The 16,425-nt window shown below is 57.1% G+C and overlaps 1 protein-coding gene across 7 annotated transcripts in view; it reads left to right on the forward strand.

Moving 5' to 3' along the window:
- ST3GAL4 (ST3 beta-galactoside alpha-2,3-sialyltransferase 4) overlaps positions 210-16,425 on the forward strand; it is a 49,053-nt gene continuing 32,837 nt past the window's right edge. The window contains exons 1-3 of one of the 7 annotated variants that reach the window (XM_021102151.1): positions 3,006-3,264; positions 11,468-11,555; positions 12,709-12,778. In XM_021102151.1, coding sequence (XP_020957810.1) covers positions 11,503-11,555; positions 12,709-12,778 — 123 coding nt within the window. In that variant the 5' untranslated portion in view covers positions 3,006-3,264; positions 11,468-11,502. Of the gene's footprint in view, positions 322-3,005; positions 3,265-11,467; positions 11,556-12,708; positions 12,779-16,425 lie in introns of those variants that run through there. The other 6 variants (XM_021102152.1, XM_021102155.1, XM_005667497.3 and 3 more) reach the window with 6 other exon arrangements.

Here is a 16,425-nt window from a genome sequence, read left to right on the forward strand (position 1 = left end):
GAGATGCTGGATTGGGTTTATTTCTTCCTCAAACAGCATCTTGCTGTTCCCTCCTCCTGGTGGGCAGGATGCTAACGTGGCACGTGTGAGGGACGGGAGCCAAGAGCTTGTGAGGCACATGTGTCAAGTGGCTCCACGCCTCCCGGCCACACCCCTGCCCACCAGGGAGGAGCCAGGGCCCAGGGCCTCTCAGTTCCAGATGCACCTGCCCCTCCCATGCCCCCTGTTCCTCTGTCTCCTCCCTCTGCTTCTGAGAGAGGCCCCTCTGGTTGCCCCAGCAAGGCGGTGTCCTCCACTTCCTCCGGAGCAGAGACAAGAGAGGTAAAGGGGGCAAAAGAGGTGGGGATAGAGGCAGCATGGCTCGGAAGGGACTGGGACTCAAGATAACAGATCCTCAAGTTGTCTCGATACGCCCATGGCACAGCTGGCCCTTGACAGGAGCAGTTTTAGGAGCCCAAGCCCCCCTTACCACCCCACCCTGCCCCCACATCACCTCTTGCTGAGCAACCCACAGGGCCTTACAGATGGGCCAGAGGGGCAGTAAAGCTGGGAGGGGCTGCAGGTAAAGCGTACCAGAGTCGCTTTCCTCCTGCCTCACAGATCATATAGGTTCTAGGCAGCTAGCTAAGCATCTGGCTGTGCCGTTAAGACACTGGAGGGGAAAGATCATGCGTAAGCACCCTGTGGCCTAAGGGGAGGAGTCAGGATTACAGTTAGCTTCTGGGCACCCAGTAACCAGGCCTGGGATGAGCTGGGGTGGGGGAAGGGAGGCGATCTGAATATAGATTATAGGTTAGAGGAGGGATTCCACATTCATAACAGCACACAATTTATAACACCTTTAACTGCCCCAGCAAATTTACATCCATTGCCTAATTTAATGTCAACAACAGCCCTTTGAATAAGTGCAGCTATTTCCCTTTTTATTTTCTAGTAAGAAAATTAAAGGTATTTAGCGACCGAGGCAGACTTGGAAATCAGGGCTCCAGGAGCAAAAGTTGGCCATTCAGTTCTCTTTGCCTGCTGAATGAAGATTACGGGGTTCATAGTAAGAAGTGCCAGCTGTGTTTAGATCTAGTTCATTAAAGACTTTGCAAAGTTTATGGGAGTTCCCTTTATGGTGCAACGGAAACGAATCCGACTAGCATCCATGAGCATGAGGGTTCAATCCCTGGCCTCGCTCCGTGGGTTGGGGATCCAGCATTACCATGAGCTGTGGTGCAGGTCGCAGATGCAGCTCGGATCCCACACTGCTGTGGCTGTGGTGTAGGCCATCAGTGGTAGGTCTCATTTGACCCCTAGCCTGGGAACTTCTATATGCCACGGGTGTGGCCCTGAAGAATGAAAAAAAAAAAGAGAAGACTTTACAAAGTTTAGAAGCTGGGCTGATTCTCAGTCCAGCTCTGCCAGACTCACCTAGTGGCTTTGGTAGGTTGCTTACTCTTTTGGGGCCAGTTTTCCAGCCTGTGCAACAGGGAGGCAACTCCCTCTTTCTCTAGCCTTGCTCAGGGCAGAAGGTTTTTTCACTGTTCTTTTCTACTAGCTTAGTGCCATACCTGGTGCTGATACACAGCAAGTTTTTTTTCTTCTATTTTAGGGCTGCACCCACAGCATATGGAGGTTTCGAGGCCAGGGGTCGAATCAGAGCTACAGATGCCTGCCTACACAAAAGCCACAGCAACACAGGACCCGAGCCACGTCTGTGACCTACACCACAGCTCACGGCAACACTGGATCCTTAACCCACTGAGCAAGGCCAGGGATCGAGCCTGCATCCTCATGGATCCTAATCAGGTTTGTTAACTGCTGAGCCACAAAGGGAACTTCTGATACACCGTAAATGTTGAATGGATGCTTGATTGACAAAGCCAAAGGCTTCCATTCAGACATATTAAGTTAGCCACTGGTGGAAGGCAGAAAAAGCCTCTGGCCACGCAAGGTGTGAGTTAGGATGCATAGTCACCGGGGAGAGATGGGGAGGCCACCTATCTTCACCCTCCCTTCTCTGCTTTGCTCAGGCAGACTGAGCTTCCTCTGCTATCTGGTCTCAGTCCAGAACCCTCCAGTTTCTGCTAAAGCAAGTCTTGAGCTGGCACTTCTGTGAACCCCTTTTGTCAGTTATTCACCTTAAACTTAGTCACATCCTGTCCTCACTTATTCTTGAGTAGGAGTCCACTGTGAGCCTTCACTCTGTCATGGGATGGTAAGCTTTCTTGCGAGGGGGTCTTACGTTTTCTTTGGAGCCCTGGAGCCCCCAGCATCAGACAGTTCATACTAAAGCCTCAGTTAACAGTGCTGACCTAGGAAAGAGTGTCCTGGGGGCTATGGATTATCCTGTGGGTGACTTCTGGACTGTTCTTTGGCCTGAGTAGTTCTCAGGTTTGACTGGGGTGTGTGAGGCCCCAGGAACCAGGGTAAGGGCCTGATGGGGTTTCCCCTGGAGACAGGATGCCTGGCGTCTTAAGTAAGGAACAGAAACTGAGAAGCTTTCTCTAGGCCAAGATAGGGTGTGCAAAAAAGGTGCAGGAGGAAGAGTTTCTGGGCAGAGCAAGGGCCCAGGGCCCAGTCCAGGGAACGTGGCCCCTGTGCATTGGTGGTGGCGGTGGCGGGGGTGGCCCTCCCTCTACTGTGCTTCACTTTCCCGAGTGAGGGAAGGACACGGTTCAGCGCGCAGGAGAGCAGAGAACCCTTTGTTGGGTCTCATTGTTTCCAGGAGAGTGTGCAAAGGCTGCATAGGGCACATCCATCCTGTGCCACTCACAGGCTGCGCCCGCCAGAACTCTACTCTCATCCCTCCCAGCCTCCTCTCCCGCCCCTCTGCGCCTGCCCGGTCGGTTGACCCCTCTGCGCCCCTCGCTCCCGAGCCCCGCCGCCTGCCTGCACCCTCTGGCCCCCACGGCTCCCGCACCATCCGGAGCCGCCCGGCATCGCCCCGCCCGTACGCGGGGTTGCCCCAGCCCTTCCTCCTCCTCCACTCCGCCCTCCCTCCTCCTCCTCCTCTACCCGCCCGCTCCCCGTCGGCTCCCCGGCAGTGTGCGCAAGCGTGTCCGGCCCCTTCCCCGCCCCCCGCCCGGGCCCGAGCCGGAGCCCGGGCCCCCACCTCCCAGCAGGCGGACTTGCCTGCTCCCAGGCCGGCCCCTCGTCCGGGACAGGGGCCCGGGCCGAGCGGAGCCGCCGCGCTAGCGCCGCGCCTCTAGCCCGTGCGCCTAGCGGATCGGAGCTGCGCGCGGAACTGTCCTGCCCCGCCCCGCGCTACCCGCGAGGGTGAGTACGCGGCGGCGGGTCCCCGCGGGCCCGCGAGGGAGGGCGGGGAGCTCTTCCAGGTCCCGGCCGCCCGGCGCCGCGGCCGAGGAGGGGTCGGGCTGGGCACGTGGACGCCGCAAGGGTCCGGGTCCGGGTGGGGCCGCCACAGCTCTGGGATATTTTGCCCTGGACCAGATTTTCGCGGGAAGCCGATTCTCTTTGCTCCCTGGGAGTGAGGAAACAGGACGGTCTTCTTCTCGGGAAAGTTTCTAGCCCCCACCCCTGCGCCCAGGCTGAAGAGGCATCCCGCCTTCAGCATCCTCTGAGCCATGGTTTCTCCCCACAACTACCCCACCAAGTCTGGGAGATCTGCCGGCCGGCTTTGCTGGAGATGACAGGCTTTGCTGGGTCTCCTGTGTGCAGGAGTCCCAAGGTCGCCAAGCAGAGCCCAAAGGTAGGGACTGCTGGCGGCCGACTGCCGGTGTCCAGGACAGCAGGTCCACGTGGTTGGGGGTATTTAGGCGTAGGCCACTGTGCCTCAGAGATGCCTGGCTGCTGGGCAGTGGGGAGGGATGGAGTTGGAGTGAAGGTGGAACACAGCTGAGGGCAGATTCCCTGGCTCATCTGTCTGTGCTCTGTGCCCCCCTGGGACCCTTGCTATCTGGGACCTCCTGAGCTGCCAGCGTGTCTGCCAGGACTGCCCCCTCCATTCTCAGTTTTGGGGGAGGCTGTGTCTGGGCCATCTGAGGCCTGCTCTCCTGCTGAAGCTTCTTCCTCTGTCCCACAGACTGGGTTCTGAGTGCTGGGGTAGGGGTTCCTGCCGGAAGGCCGGGACTATAGGCAGCGTCTGGGTGCTCAGCCATGCCCATCTGACCTCATGACCACCCACAGGCTGGCACTCCCACAGGCTTCTCAGGGAAGCCTGTGCTTTCCACCACTGGAGGGAGGCACAGTGTGGAAGCCAAGTTCAGGCAGACTTACTCTTTGCGGAACCTTGGGAGCAGGCCTGGTATGGCTAGGATGTCACAGGAGGCACAAGTGCCGCTCTCTCCTGAGCTGTGCTGTGCCACCTGCCTCCTCCAGGCCCCGGCCCTGGCATCAGAGGGGAGATCATAAACAAGTTGATAGGTGCCAAGTACTGTAGAAGGTGCCTGCACGGAGCGGGGCAGAGGTATGTGAGTGTTTGCTGTTAGTAACATCTCTCCCACACGCTAACTCTCCAGAGCTGCCCCATAATTCTAAAGAGGGTGCCTAGGAGGTGCCAGCTGTGCAGGGCCCAGAAGTTAACTTCTGGGGCTGTTGCTCTTTGCTGGGAGCTGGTTGGCGAATACCGCCTGCCCCAGCCCAGATGGCCCAGGTCCCTCTGACCTGTTCCGGCTCCGCTCATGTCTCCACCGCCAGGCCCTCAGCATCAGCGTGGTGGGTGGGAGATCTGAGGCTATCTCCTGACCCCTGGCTCTCCCTCCCAGCAGTTGAGGGGCAGCCCACAGGGCGGGGCCATCCCCCCAGAGTCCAGGTTGCCAGGAGTTAGGAGGGGAGGGCAGAGGAAAGGAGCTGGGGAAATAGCGTGTGAGTTTCCTGCTCGGACCGAGGACTGAGAAGCATCTGCGGCTTGGGAGCCAGCGGCTGCTCACAGCCACGGGGCCCTGTGCCCACGAGTGGAGGCCCAGGCTGAGGAAGTCCTCGGCGCCTTCTGGGCTGCCTTGTGTTCCCTCACTCTCCCCCTTCCTTACCCAAAGCAGTGACTCACTTCCCACTCCTCGGGAGCTGAGTTCCTTGGCCCTGCCACACTCCCAGCCCTTTTAGATCCCTAGGATCCAGTTTTCCAGTAGAACCGAGAATCTGCTCCTTTTAGCATTAACAAATCTTGCAAGGACTCTCCCTTCCTCAGCTGGAGCAGGACACTCCCTCCTGTGTCCCTTCCTGGGGTCATCTGTGGTTTAGAGTGGCCTGGCATCTGCCCTGCCCTGACTACCCACTTGGGCCCTCTCTGGGCATGTTCTCTGGGTGAACGCCTCTCAGAGCGGTTCAAAATTTGCCCCCCGCCATCGTCGAGGGGAAGAGTTCTGTCCACCTCTGAATAATTCCCCACGGGGAATGGAGGGCTCCGGCCTCCTGAAAGGCACCCTTCAGATCAGTGTGCCAGAGAGTCCCCGAGTCTGTGACCAAGGCAGCCACCAGAACCCAGCTGAGTTCCTACCCCGGGGGAGCAGGACCGTCGGGGGGCGCGGCACCCAGAAATAACCCCAGGCCTGCCCCTCCCTTCTCACCTCCCCAGCTGCCCTGGGGTCGCATTGCCCTGCAGCAGCTAGCTGGCTTCTCATGCCCCTTGACCTCAGGGTCCTCCGTCCTTGGACTCATGGCCTTGACCTGAAAGTTTTGGTTTCCTTGAGGAAATGATGAGGGCAGGCAGGTTTTGGTGGCCACAGTCATGATTTCCCCTCTCTTGGTTGTCACCTCTTCCTGGAGGTGCTGGGCACTTCTGTGTGAGTGTTCTGAGTGACCCTGGAGGGCCCTCTGGCCACCCCTGGCCTCAGGTTCACTCTCGGCGTGCACCACATTTCCAGTGTGTGTGTGAGTGTGAGTGACGCTGTTTTTTCTACAGAGGGAGGAAGTGGTCAAATGTGTGCACAGCTGAATGTGATGCCTGGGCTCCAGCCAGTGCCATGGGCCTCCGACTGGTGCCCCTGAGGCCTGCAGGGGGTGAACTCTGCCAGGGGGTGTGTGAGGTTGATCGCTCTCAGAGTGTGGAGGGCCAGGCAGAGCTGCAGGTGTCCCTTCAGTCTTGGCCCCTCACCTGGGACCAGGAGACCCAGAGCTGTCCTATCTCCTGCACCTCCGCAAAGCCACCCTGAGAGAGATGATCTGACTGCTCCAGCATCTGAGGCGCTGGAGGGTGAGGAGGGTGCTGCTGCCAGGACACCAGGTTTGCCCCGGGGCCTTGAGGGTGAGGAAGGCCTGGGCTGTAGGATCATCTCTTCTTCCTGCCTCTAGCTTTACTCCGAAGCCCGAGTGGGTCCGGGGACTCCTGCAGGGATGGGGAGGACGTTGCTAGAAGAAAGACAGGGAGCCGTTTGCAGAGTGCTGGGCCAGCACACTGTTGCTTCTGCCTTGGTTCCAAACCCTCCTCCAGGGTGTGGGTTCAGGGGCCTGTCATGATCGTCCTTATGCTCATGGTCTGCTCTGTGTCCTCTGCCGGTGTAGCCTCTGCAAATACCTGTCCTTATAATAAAAAGGGACTTCACAAATAATGAAAGCAGTTACAGTTTTTCTATCAAGCACTTATTAAAAAGCCTGGCCCAGGAGTTTCCGTATGGCTCAGCAGGTTAAGAACCCAGCTAGCATCTATGAAGATGCGGGTTCGATCCCTGGCCTTGCCCAGTGGGTCGGAGATCCGGCGTTGCCGTGAGCTGTGGTATAGGTTGCAGATGCGGCTCGGATCCCCCGTTGCTGCGGCTGTGGTGTAGGCTGGCAGCTACAGCTCCGATTGGACCCCTAGCCTGGGAACTTCCATATACTGTAGGTGTGGCCCTAAAATAATAAAATAAAATAAAGTAAAATAAAATAAATAGTCTGGATGAGTAAACCTTAAGAAAAAATGCTATCCACTTATTTTCATCCCTTCGTGTAAGTGCACATAACCCTTTCATTAAGCCCGTTTGTAATTGAAGATGTGGAGGCTCAGAGAAATTGAACCACTTGGCCAAGGTCACACAGCTCCTAATCAGCCGACCTGGGACTCACACCTAGGCCTGTTTCCAAAACCTGCACTTTTCAGCCCTGTTCTCTTCGGCTGCTCAAGCTCGTCTTACTCCGTCCTGTGACCCTTGAAGAGGCCGAGGCTCAGAGGTGTGAAAGGGTTTGCTCAAGGCCACAGGATGTTGGTGACAAAGGGGAACACAGTCCTCCTAATGCCCAGCCCAGAGCTCTGTGCGACCCTGAGCCCCACATCTGGCCCTGCTGTTCCTGGCTCCCTGTCCCCCGAGTCCAGGCCCCGGGCTCCTCTCAGCTGGGCAGGGCCTGTTCGCCTTCCTTCCTCCCCGCTGCGGCCCCTCCGAGCCCTTGCCAGCCCCCACCTCTCCCACTTTCCCGCCGGTAATTGCTTCCATCTGGCCTGTCCGCTGGTTCCTCTTCCTTGAAAATGCAGCTCCCCGGCTGCTGCCCACAAGGCTGCAAGACCTCATCTACCACCGCAGTGACACATGGGGAAGGGGAGGAGTCCCAAGGGGTCTGAGCCCGGGGGACCCTGCCAAGGTGGCTGCTCCTGGCGTCTGGCCTCCCCAGATTCCCGCCAGGCTGCAGCATCTTTGCTCCTGGGCTCTCCTGGCCCCCGTCCTGGCTCAAGGCCAGAGAGGCCCCTCGAAGACCTGCTTCCCCTGTGCCCCTTAGAGGTCGCTCAGGTCAGGAGGAGGGAGGCTGGGTCAGGAGGGGACAGTGGGAGAGATGTAGGAGCCAGCAGGGGCCCACCCTGGGAACCCATGGCTCAAGGGTCATGGGAAGGGAGCAAAGCAGGAGACAGGTGGTGGCAGAGACCGAGGGACCCAGGACATCTGGGCAAGTGAGAGTAGTTGATACAGAAATAGCAGAACTAGAGATGAGCTTCACATTTTGTTGTGATAGAAGATGAAACGTGCACATGTAGTGGTGTGTGCCTCGGCCTCGGCTGGGTGGGGAGGGACCCAGGTCCTCAGTGTGGTCATCTGGAGGTTTCAGGAGCAGACCTCTGCTTCTGGAGGGGGCAAGTGCCGTATTGCCGAACATGTTCAAGCTTGGACCCATGACCTTGACGGGGATGGTGCAGAGGTGTTGCAGGCATTGGAGGGCACATTTGTGGTGTGGGATGGGTTTGAAAACTTGCAAGGCTTTTTCTTCCCTGAGATTTTAGGGGTTTGTATAACCTCCCGGAAGCTCTCATGTTTGTTGCCGTGTTCTTCATGCCTGACATGATGTCTAGCAAATAATAAGTGCTTAGTAAATATTTGTATGATGAGTGGATGGAGGATGGAGGTCGAGTATTCTGACCTTGTCCTCACTGTGCCCCTGCTTCGCTTTTCCCTCTTTTCTTGGGGCAAAGGGAGAAGAGTTTCCCTTTTGACAGCTGAGCTCTTTGTCCAAGGGCCTGGCCCTGCAGCCCATTCAGACACCACAGAGGCAGGCAGGAGACCTGGGGGGTGGGGGTGGGGGGGGCAGGAGTCTGCCCCCCCTCCCCCGAGGGCCTCCCCCCATTCCCCATCCTGGGCCAGCTGATCACATTCCCGCCCCTGTCCTTCCTCCTCAGCCCAGCCTTCAGGACTTTGCACAGCCTGATCCTAACATTCCCTGCTGTCCCTATGTCAGCTCTCTCTTTATTTGGGTCCAAGAAAAGCACCCCCCGGGGTGGAACCCTTTCAGGTGTCATTTCAGGAGTGGGGAAAACTCAGGAGTCGGGGTGGGTTGCCCCTGGCCTTGCTTCAACCCAAACAGTTTCCTTCTTCCACTGCATGGTGATTTTCCACATAAAATGTTTTTCTTTTCTTTTTTTTTTAGGGCCGCACCTGCAGCATGTGTTAGTTCCCAGGCTAGGGGTCAAATCAGAGCTATAGCTGCCAGCGTACACCACAGCCATAGCCATGCCAGATCTGAGCCACATCTTTGACCTCCACTGTAGCTCATGGCAATGCCAGATCCTTAACCCACTGAGCAAGGCCAGGGATCGAACCCACATCCTTATGGATGCTTTACAGCCGAGCAACAAGGGGAACTCCTCTTTTTAAAAAAATTTTTTTTTCATTAAGGTATAGCTGATTTACAATGTTCCTACAATTTCTTCTGTACAGAAAAGTGACCCAGCCACCCATACATACATGTTGGTTGTTTTTTGTTTTTGTTTTTGTTTTTTGTTTTTTGTTTTTTTTTTTCCATTTTCCATCATGTTCTAACACAAGAGACTGGATAGAGTTCCCTGTGCTGTACAGCAGGACCCCATCATCTGTCTGTTCTAAATGTAACTGTCTGCATCTACCAACCCCAAAGTCCCCCACCGTCCCCCTCCCTCCCCGCCTCCCCTGGCAAACACAAGTCTGCCCTCCATGTCCATGATCTGTTTCTGTTTTGTAGATAGATTGTTTGTGCCATATCTTACACATAAGATTTCATTTGAAAGTGGGACAAAGGGTGTCTTGGCTTAAAAATATTTTTATTTGGGTATTCCCTGGTGTGGATCTGGTGTTGCCACTACTGTGACTTGGGTCTTGCTATAGAGCAGGTTTTATCCCCGGCCCAGAAACTTCCACTTGCTGTGAGTACAGACAAACTTTTTTTTTTTTTTTTCCATTTGAAAACCCCCATTGGGTTCCAGTAGGACTGTTCTTACTTCCCCAGCCATGTGTTTTCAGCTCCTCGCCTCTGCTCCCACTGTCCCCTGACAGTGGCTTGGGCCCAGTTGGCAGCCCGCTTTCTACATGGCAGATGTCTTCAGCATCCTGCATGGGCCTGCTCTGAGGCCTCTTTGATGGCCATGTACACTTGTCACTTCCCCTGTTCCCTCCACTCTCCCCCGACAGGTACTAACTTGTGACATCAGGGGACCCTGTTCCCCATGGGCCCAGAGGGGCTCAGATGGGGCTGGGAGGGCAGGGCTCTGAGACGGGTGGATTGTGTGCTTTCCCAGGCTGCACAGCCTTGGATCCGACAGAGCCTCTGTTTCTCCTCTGAGCAACTCACACTTGTGAATGTTTCAGATAACATCTCAGCGCCCGGGGTCCAGCCCTATAAATGCCCAGTGGTGGGCTTTCTGTGATTCAGGGCAGGGCCCAGAGATGGAAGAGTGCCTTCCTCCCTGGCCAGCAACCCAGGCAGGTGGACTTTGTTGCCTCTGTCTGCTCCCAGCTGTGTGGCCTCAGGCAGGTCTGGGGCTTTGGTTCGCCATCAGATTCTCCATCTGACAGTTGGACTAATAGCATCTGCTGAGGCTCCTGGGATCATGGATGATAGCCATGTACAGGCTGGCAGTGTGGGTCGCTCAGAGGTCTGGGCTGATGTTTAGACTGTAGCGTAGGACCTGCCACTATCTTACTCCCGTTGAATCCCCAGCACCCAGCACCGCGCACAGTATCCTGTAGTAGCTCTTTCCTTTTGCAAAGGAGGGTGCTGGGATTCAGAAAAATACCTTGCTGTTTAGGGTCACAGAGCGACCCTACCCCAGTCAGGGGCTACCTCAGGAGCAGCCCTGGACCTCTCTGGAGCTCCATCCCACCTCTGCCCTCATCTGTCCCTTCTCTGAGGCCCTGGTTTGTCCTCCAGGTTCTAAATATCTGGGATTGTTGAGGCTGAAACCCCCGGGGCGGGGCTGACAGTGGGACTGGGTGGGGTGGGGCCAGTGCTCTGGAAACGCCCCTCCCTCCCTGTCCTGCTTTTCCTTGACCTGCTGTCCCTCACTGAGAGGGTGTGTGAGGGCTGCTGGGGGGTTCGTGGAGGGGAGCTAGCTCAGAGGCTGTGTGGGCCCTTCTCTCCACACTGGGTCCTCTTTCCCTTCCTTTATTTATTTTTTTTTGTCTTTTTTGTCTTTTTAGGGGCGCACGTGGGGTATATGGAGGTTTTCAGGCTAGGGATCCAATCAGAGCTGTAGCTGACGGCCTACACCACAGCCACAGCAACATGGGATCCGAGCCGCGTCTGCGACCTACCTACACCATAGCTCATGGCAACCCGGGATCCTTAACCTGCTGAGCGAGGCCAGAGATTGAACCCACAACCTCATGGTTCCTAGTCAGATTCATTTCTGCTGCTCCACAACACCAGCTCCCCTCTTTCCCTTCCTTTAGAGTTCTCTCTCCTCCCGTTATCCCTCTTCGTCCATGCCTGTCTCCTCTTCTTTCCCTTCCCTGTCTCCCCCGCCCCTCCCCAGGCCTCGGCTTCCACCCTGCCCTGCCTCACGAGGTGGCTGGGCTTCGGGTGGGTGTCCTGCAGGCTGTGAAGGTTCAGGAGCACTTTCTTTTGCTGGCAGCCTCAGCATTTTGAGTGAGATGCTCTTCCAGCCGTTGGGTCTGGTGAAGGGACAGAGCCCGCCCCAAATGTGGAGGGCTCTGATCTTAAGCTCAGCTTCCCGGGTCCTCAGCACCTTCTTGGCCATCTTCCTGGGCAGGAAGGTGGGATCTGGTCCCGGAGCCAGAGAGCCTCCAAGGAAGAGCCGGCTGGTGGAGCTTCTCTGGGCTCTGACTTCTGCCCTCTGCCCTCCTCTCTCCAGAGCACAATCTTTTTCCCCCAAAGGTACCTGCTGGGATGGAGGAGGCTGGCCAGAGCAGGGAGGAGATTTCTGCTCAGATGCTTTCCAGGTGAGCACATACAGCGAGAGTGTGTGTGTGAGAGAGAGTTCGCACACACGCTATAAGTGTGCAAATGAGTGTGTACATGGGTTGTGTGGCAGAGAAGACACAGGCCTGTATCCATGTATGCAGAAGAAGGGGGTGCACTGGTATGGGTCTGGGCCCCCCTCCAGGCCTTCACTGTGCAGCTCTGCTCTTAGCCCAGATCTCTCGCCTCTGGGCTTTGCACTGAGGCTTTGCTCTGTCTTGGGGGCCAGCTGGTCCCCTGCTGTGGTCTCACGCAGTGGTGACTGATCCCTGGCCACCCATTCAGCTGCCTGGGGGCCTTGGGACCGGTGTTTGCCCCCACCTCCCCAAATGGAGGCGTGTGGGGGCTTCCTGCCCGACGTCTCAACTCTGCCAAGGCGGAGGGAATGGAGAACAGCTGCGCTGGCTGAGCCCGGCTCTCCGTATGGATTTGGTTTGACAACAAAGCTCCCTCTGTGTGTTCTCAGGCCCCTTACATAACCAGGGCCGGGGAGGCAGGCAGGAGGCGTTGGAGACGGGGACAAGGAGACACCAGGATGGGGTGGCTGGAAAGGGGACAGGGGCTGGGAGGAGAGGGGAGGGCAGTGAGAGAGATCGACCACTGAGAGGGAGGGTGAGTGGGAAGAGGGAGGAGAAGCGCCATGGTTCCACTTTCTGCCTCCCTGGGTGGGAAGAACACCGATTGTGGGGTCCTCTGACCTTGACCTGTTGATGCCTCGCCTTCCTTTCTGGGGCCCCACCTGTCAGCCCTGGACCTGCCGAGGTCAGGGCTGTGTGCCCTTCGGGGAGGGAGGCCAGACAGGGCTTGGGGCTGGGCCTGAGAGGTGTCCTATCCCCCCCTGTAACCCATCACGTTCCTTAAAGAGGGACTCATTCTCTGCCCTGGCCTCAGGCCTTCTGCTCCCTCCTCCTAGGCCCCGGGCCTGGCTCCGGAAGCCCCTCTGGCTACTCTGTCTAAAGTGCTGCTGAGGCTGAGGGTGTGCTGACCGCAGCCTCTGCCTCTACCCCTAAGGTGGCCCCAGGCTTTCCAGCTCCTCAGCCTCCATCTCTTCAGAGGCCCTGTGGCCCTGTCCCCTGTGCGCCACCTCCCTCTGAATAATCAGATGTTCTCTTCTCACCGCCACTGTCCCTGCAGCTGTCCAAATAGAGCCCGAAGAAAATGTTCTCTTTCCAGAACAGCTGGACTGACAGGCCGGGAAGGCCAGGTGAGCTGGCCAGGCTTGGCTGTGTTCTTGGGGGTGGGAGGCACCCTGATCCTGACAGCCCTTCGGCAGCAGGGAGCAATCCCACCTTCAGATGCCTGCAGCCGGGGCCGGTGGTGGCTTGGTCTCTTGGGTCTTCTCAGGGTCTGCGGCTCCTCTGTGCCTTAGTTTCTCCAAGTGCTCTGGCACCAGGTGTCCTTGCAAAGAGCCCCAGTTGTGATCTGGCCCTGAGGGTGGTGCTTGTCCCCAGACCACAGAGGACTAACCGTTCCCGTTCTTCCAGCCTGAGAACAAGGGTGGCTCCTAAAAGGGCAGAGAGAAGCTGCTGGCAAGGCCTGGGATTTTTCTGGGTGTGAATGACAGAGAACCCGGGGTTCTGGCTCTTGGCTTGACATCCCCTCGGCACCACCCTCCATTAGATTTACGGCGTCTTCCCAGGGACATTCTGCGGGACCCCAGGCCAGCGAGCAGTTTCGGGGAGAGGCAGTTGGGTTGGGCAAGGCCCAAACTGGCTGAGCAAGCCCTAGGCTCTGGAATCCTCAGTCCCGCGGCCCTAACTGCCCCAGACCTGCCCTCTCTTCACTTCCCCAGGACTGGGTGCCAGGATGATGCTGGAATTGCTAATGCCTCAGGGCTTGAGCCCACAAGGGCTTGAACAGGGCAGGAGGTGGCAGGGGAGGGCCGAGGAGTTTCCTGGATTTGCTTGTGGGAAGATCAAGTTTAGGCGCAGGTGCAGAGAGGCTGGGACAGGCCAGGAGGATGGTGAGTGAGCCGTGGGTGCTGGCGGAGGTGCCCTCCAGCAGCGCAGCGGCCTCTGCCCCCCTGCCTGACCTTAGCCACAGGCTACCCCAGGACATCCCCCCAACCCCTGCCCCTGAGGACACACCTACCAGGCCCCATATCCTCCTCCTTTGCTTTTCTGCAGCCTCAGTCTGCCTGAGAACGGCAGGGGCAGGTCCTCCTTCTCAGGAGCTGGGCTTGGCTGCCCTGGGGCCAGGAGTGCAGGGTTTCCCTTTACCCAACTTCTGGAGGTGAAGAGATCCCCAGAGGGCTGGCTGCACCACTCCCTACCCTTCAGAGCTCCAGGCTCCCTGACTATGACCCAAGGGACCTGCAGCCTGACAAACAAACTCGGCTGGAGCCAGAGCTGAAGTTGAAGGAACCTGCTGGGCAGTGCCCTGCATGAGGGATGGAGGAAGAGAGCGTCCTGGCAGAGGGGGCCCTGCAGGCCCCAGAGGCTGTATGTTGGGGCCAGAAGTGGGGCGGGCAGGGAGGAGGAGGAACGAGTGCGTGTGCGTGTGAGTGTGCGTGTGCGTGTGTGTGTGTGTGTGTGTGTGTGTAGGGGTCATGTTCCTCTGTGTTCATTCTGCGATGTCCTCCTGTGTTTGAGCAGGGATCCGTGTGTTTGTATTCAGTGAGGTCTTTGTAGGTTTTCAATACCGAGGACCAGAGCAGGGTTGGCCTGAGAAGAGGCTCAGAGTGTCTTCCCGGTGCTTCCTGGCTTTGGGGTGTGGATGGGGCTGTGGGTGCTCAGATCTGCCTCTGCGTTTCCGAGCGGGGGCTGGGTAAGCCTCTGGCAGGGAAGGCCCTGGCTCATCTCTCATAACCTGAGCACCAGCCAGCCCTCCTGCCAGCCGCCCACCTGGGCCCTGCTCCAGAGGGACTGATGCAGAGACTGGCAGGTCTGCACCTTCCCCAGCGGCACCTAGAATGCTGGCCGCCCCTCCTCTTCCCTCATGGGTAACCTTTACTTTGAGGAGAGTTATATGGACAACTGTTTTGTCGAAAAGTCTTACTAATGTGAAGCAACCTCAGAAGGGCCTCTCTTACTAGCTTCTCCATTCCCAGGGGATAGGCTGATGCAGGAAATGGAGGTCTTGTTTTCTTTCTGCATGCTTTTATTTCTCTTCTAGAGACCTTATCTGGGGGTGTGGGTTGCCTGCCCCCCCCCAATCCACAGCCTTCTCCTTTTGCCCTAATCTCATAGTCAGCAATCCTGACCCTTTTGGGGTCCTAATAGGTTCAGGCATGGACCCTCCCCTCCTGACGCCCTGAAGCCTCCTATTCCCAGAAGCACCCTTGCAGGCCCGTGTGTGTTGCAGGGCTGGTCAGTGTTCCTGCGAGGGAAGGAGGGGGGCTTAGGTCCCGCAGAAGTGAGAGTCCTGCTGGAGCTAGAGGCCGGGGGACAGTGGTTTCTGTGCCTGAATCCCTGCTCCCAGATGCTCCCAAACATTGCCATGCCCATAGCCACCCGTCATGGGCCAGAGCTGGAATTTCATCCACCTCTGTGGGGATCCCAGGACTGAACTTTGCCCTGTACCCTCCTTGCTTGGGGACTTTGGGAGTACTGGCTCTGGAGAGGGGACTTTAACTAGCAGAGGGCACACTACACTGGAAGTGGGGTGTTGCACAGGTGAGGGCACTGCTCCAGAGGTGCTATGGGAGGAGGGGCCGCTCGGGGTGGGGGTGGGGCTGGGCTCTGTGCCGGCAGGGGGTCTGTGGCCACGCCCCTTGGGATGGCTCCAGGTGGGCAGATCAGGGGTCTAGCATCTTCTCTAGAAGGTGCTGTACCAGAGAGAGCAGCTTCTCCAGAGAGGCCTGCAGCACACCCCTGAGCCTGCATAGTATGTGGGATCCATATTTTGTGTAGGCAGAGTCTGGATGGCAGTGCCCTCCCTACCCCACCCCGCCCTGGCTGTGTGTCCTGTGTACCGTGTGCAGTAGGCACAGCGGCCAGGAGGAGAGGTGAGTGTGGTTGTGGTTGTGGTAGCAGGTGGGCGCTGTAGACCTCTCCCTGGGCTGGGCTGGGGCAGTGCCTGAAGGGAGAGGGGCTGTCTTGTGCTGGGCACAGGAGGAGGCCCAGACCAGGAGTCACCTTCAGCTTCTGGGGGCCACTGAGTGCTTGCTCTGGGCCCTGCTGGGACTAAGGCTGTGGGCTTTCAATCCTGGGATGTGTTTTGAGGCTCACACGCCTCCCAGAGCTTGTTCTTGCTACTCCCATTTCACAGATGAGAAATCTGAGGCCCCAGAGATGCAGGACCTTGTCTAGATCGACCCTAGACAGCTTCTCTCAATTCATGGGTGCTGCAGGGTGTGGGGCTTCTGATCCGTTCAGCCTGCTTGAATTCTTTATTTCTGGAGACCTCAGGACCCTTCATGTATCTCTCTGAGCCTGTTTCCTCCTTTGTAAATCAGAATGAAAGAGGACTACCACATAGAGTGTTTTAAAAATTGAATAAGATGATGCATAAGAACTGCAGAAAAGCCCCAGGGATCTTTATTTATTTTTAAATTTATTAAAAACAATTTTTTTTTTACTACACTCACGACATATGGAAGTTCTGGGGCCTGGGATGGAATCTGAGCTGCAGCTGCCCAGGGATATTTTAAAAATGAATCCAGAGTTTCAGTCCTTTGTTCATACCTTCCAGTGACTTCTCAAGGGACTGTGACTAATGTCCAGGCTCCCAGGGTGGCCTGTGAAGTCTTAGCCCCCAGGAGTCTCCCTGGCACCAGCATTGGCTCTTCTTCCCTGTCTCCAGTCACTTCGGACTTGCTTTCTTTTCTTTCTTTCTTTTTTTTTTTTTGGTCGTCTCTTGAGGGCATATGGAGGTTCCCAGGCTAGGGGTCGAATCAGAGCTGTAGCTGCC

Source organism: Sus scrofa, chromosome 9 (assembly GCF_000003025.6).
Source record: "Sus scrofa isolate TJ Tabasco breed Duroc chromosome 9, Sscrofa11.1, whole genome shotgun sequence".
Classification (NCBI taxonomy): domain Eukaryota; kingdom Metazoa; phylum Chordata; class Mammalia; order Artiodactyla; family Suidae; genus Sus; species Sus scrofa.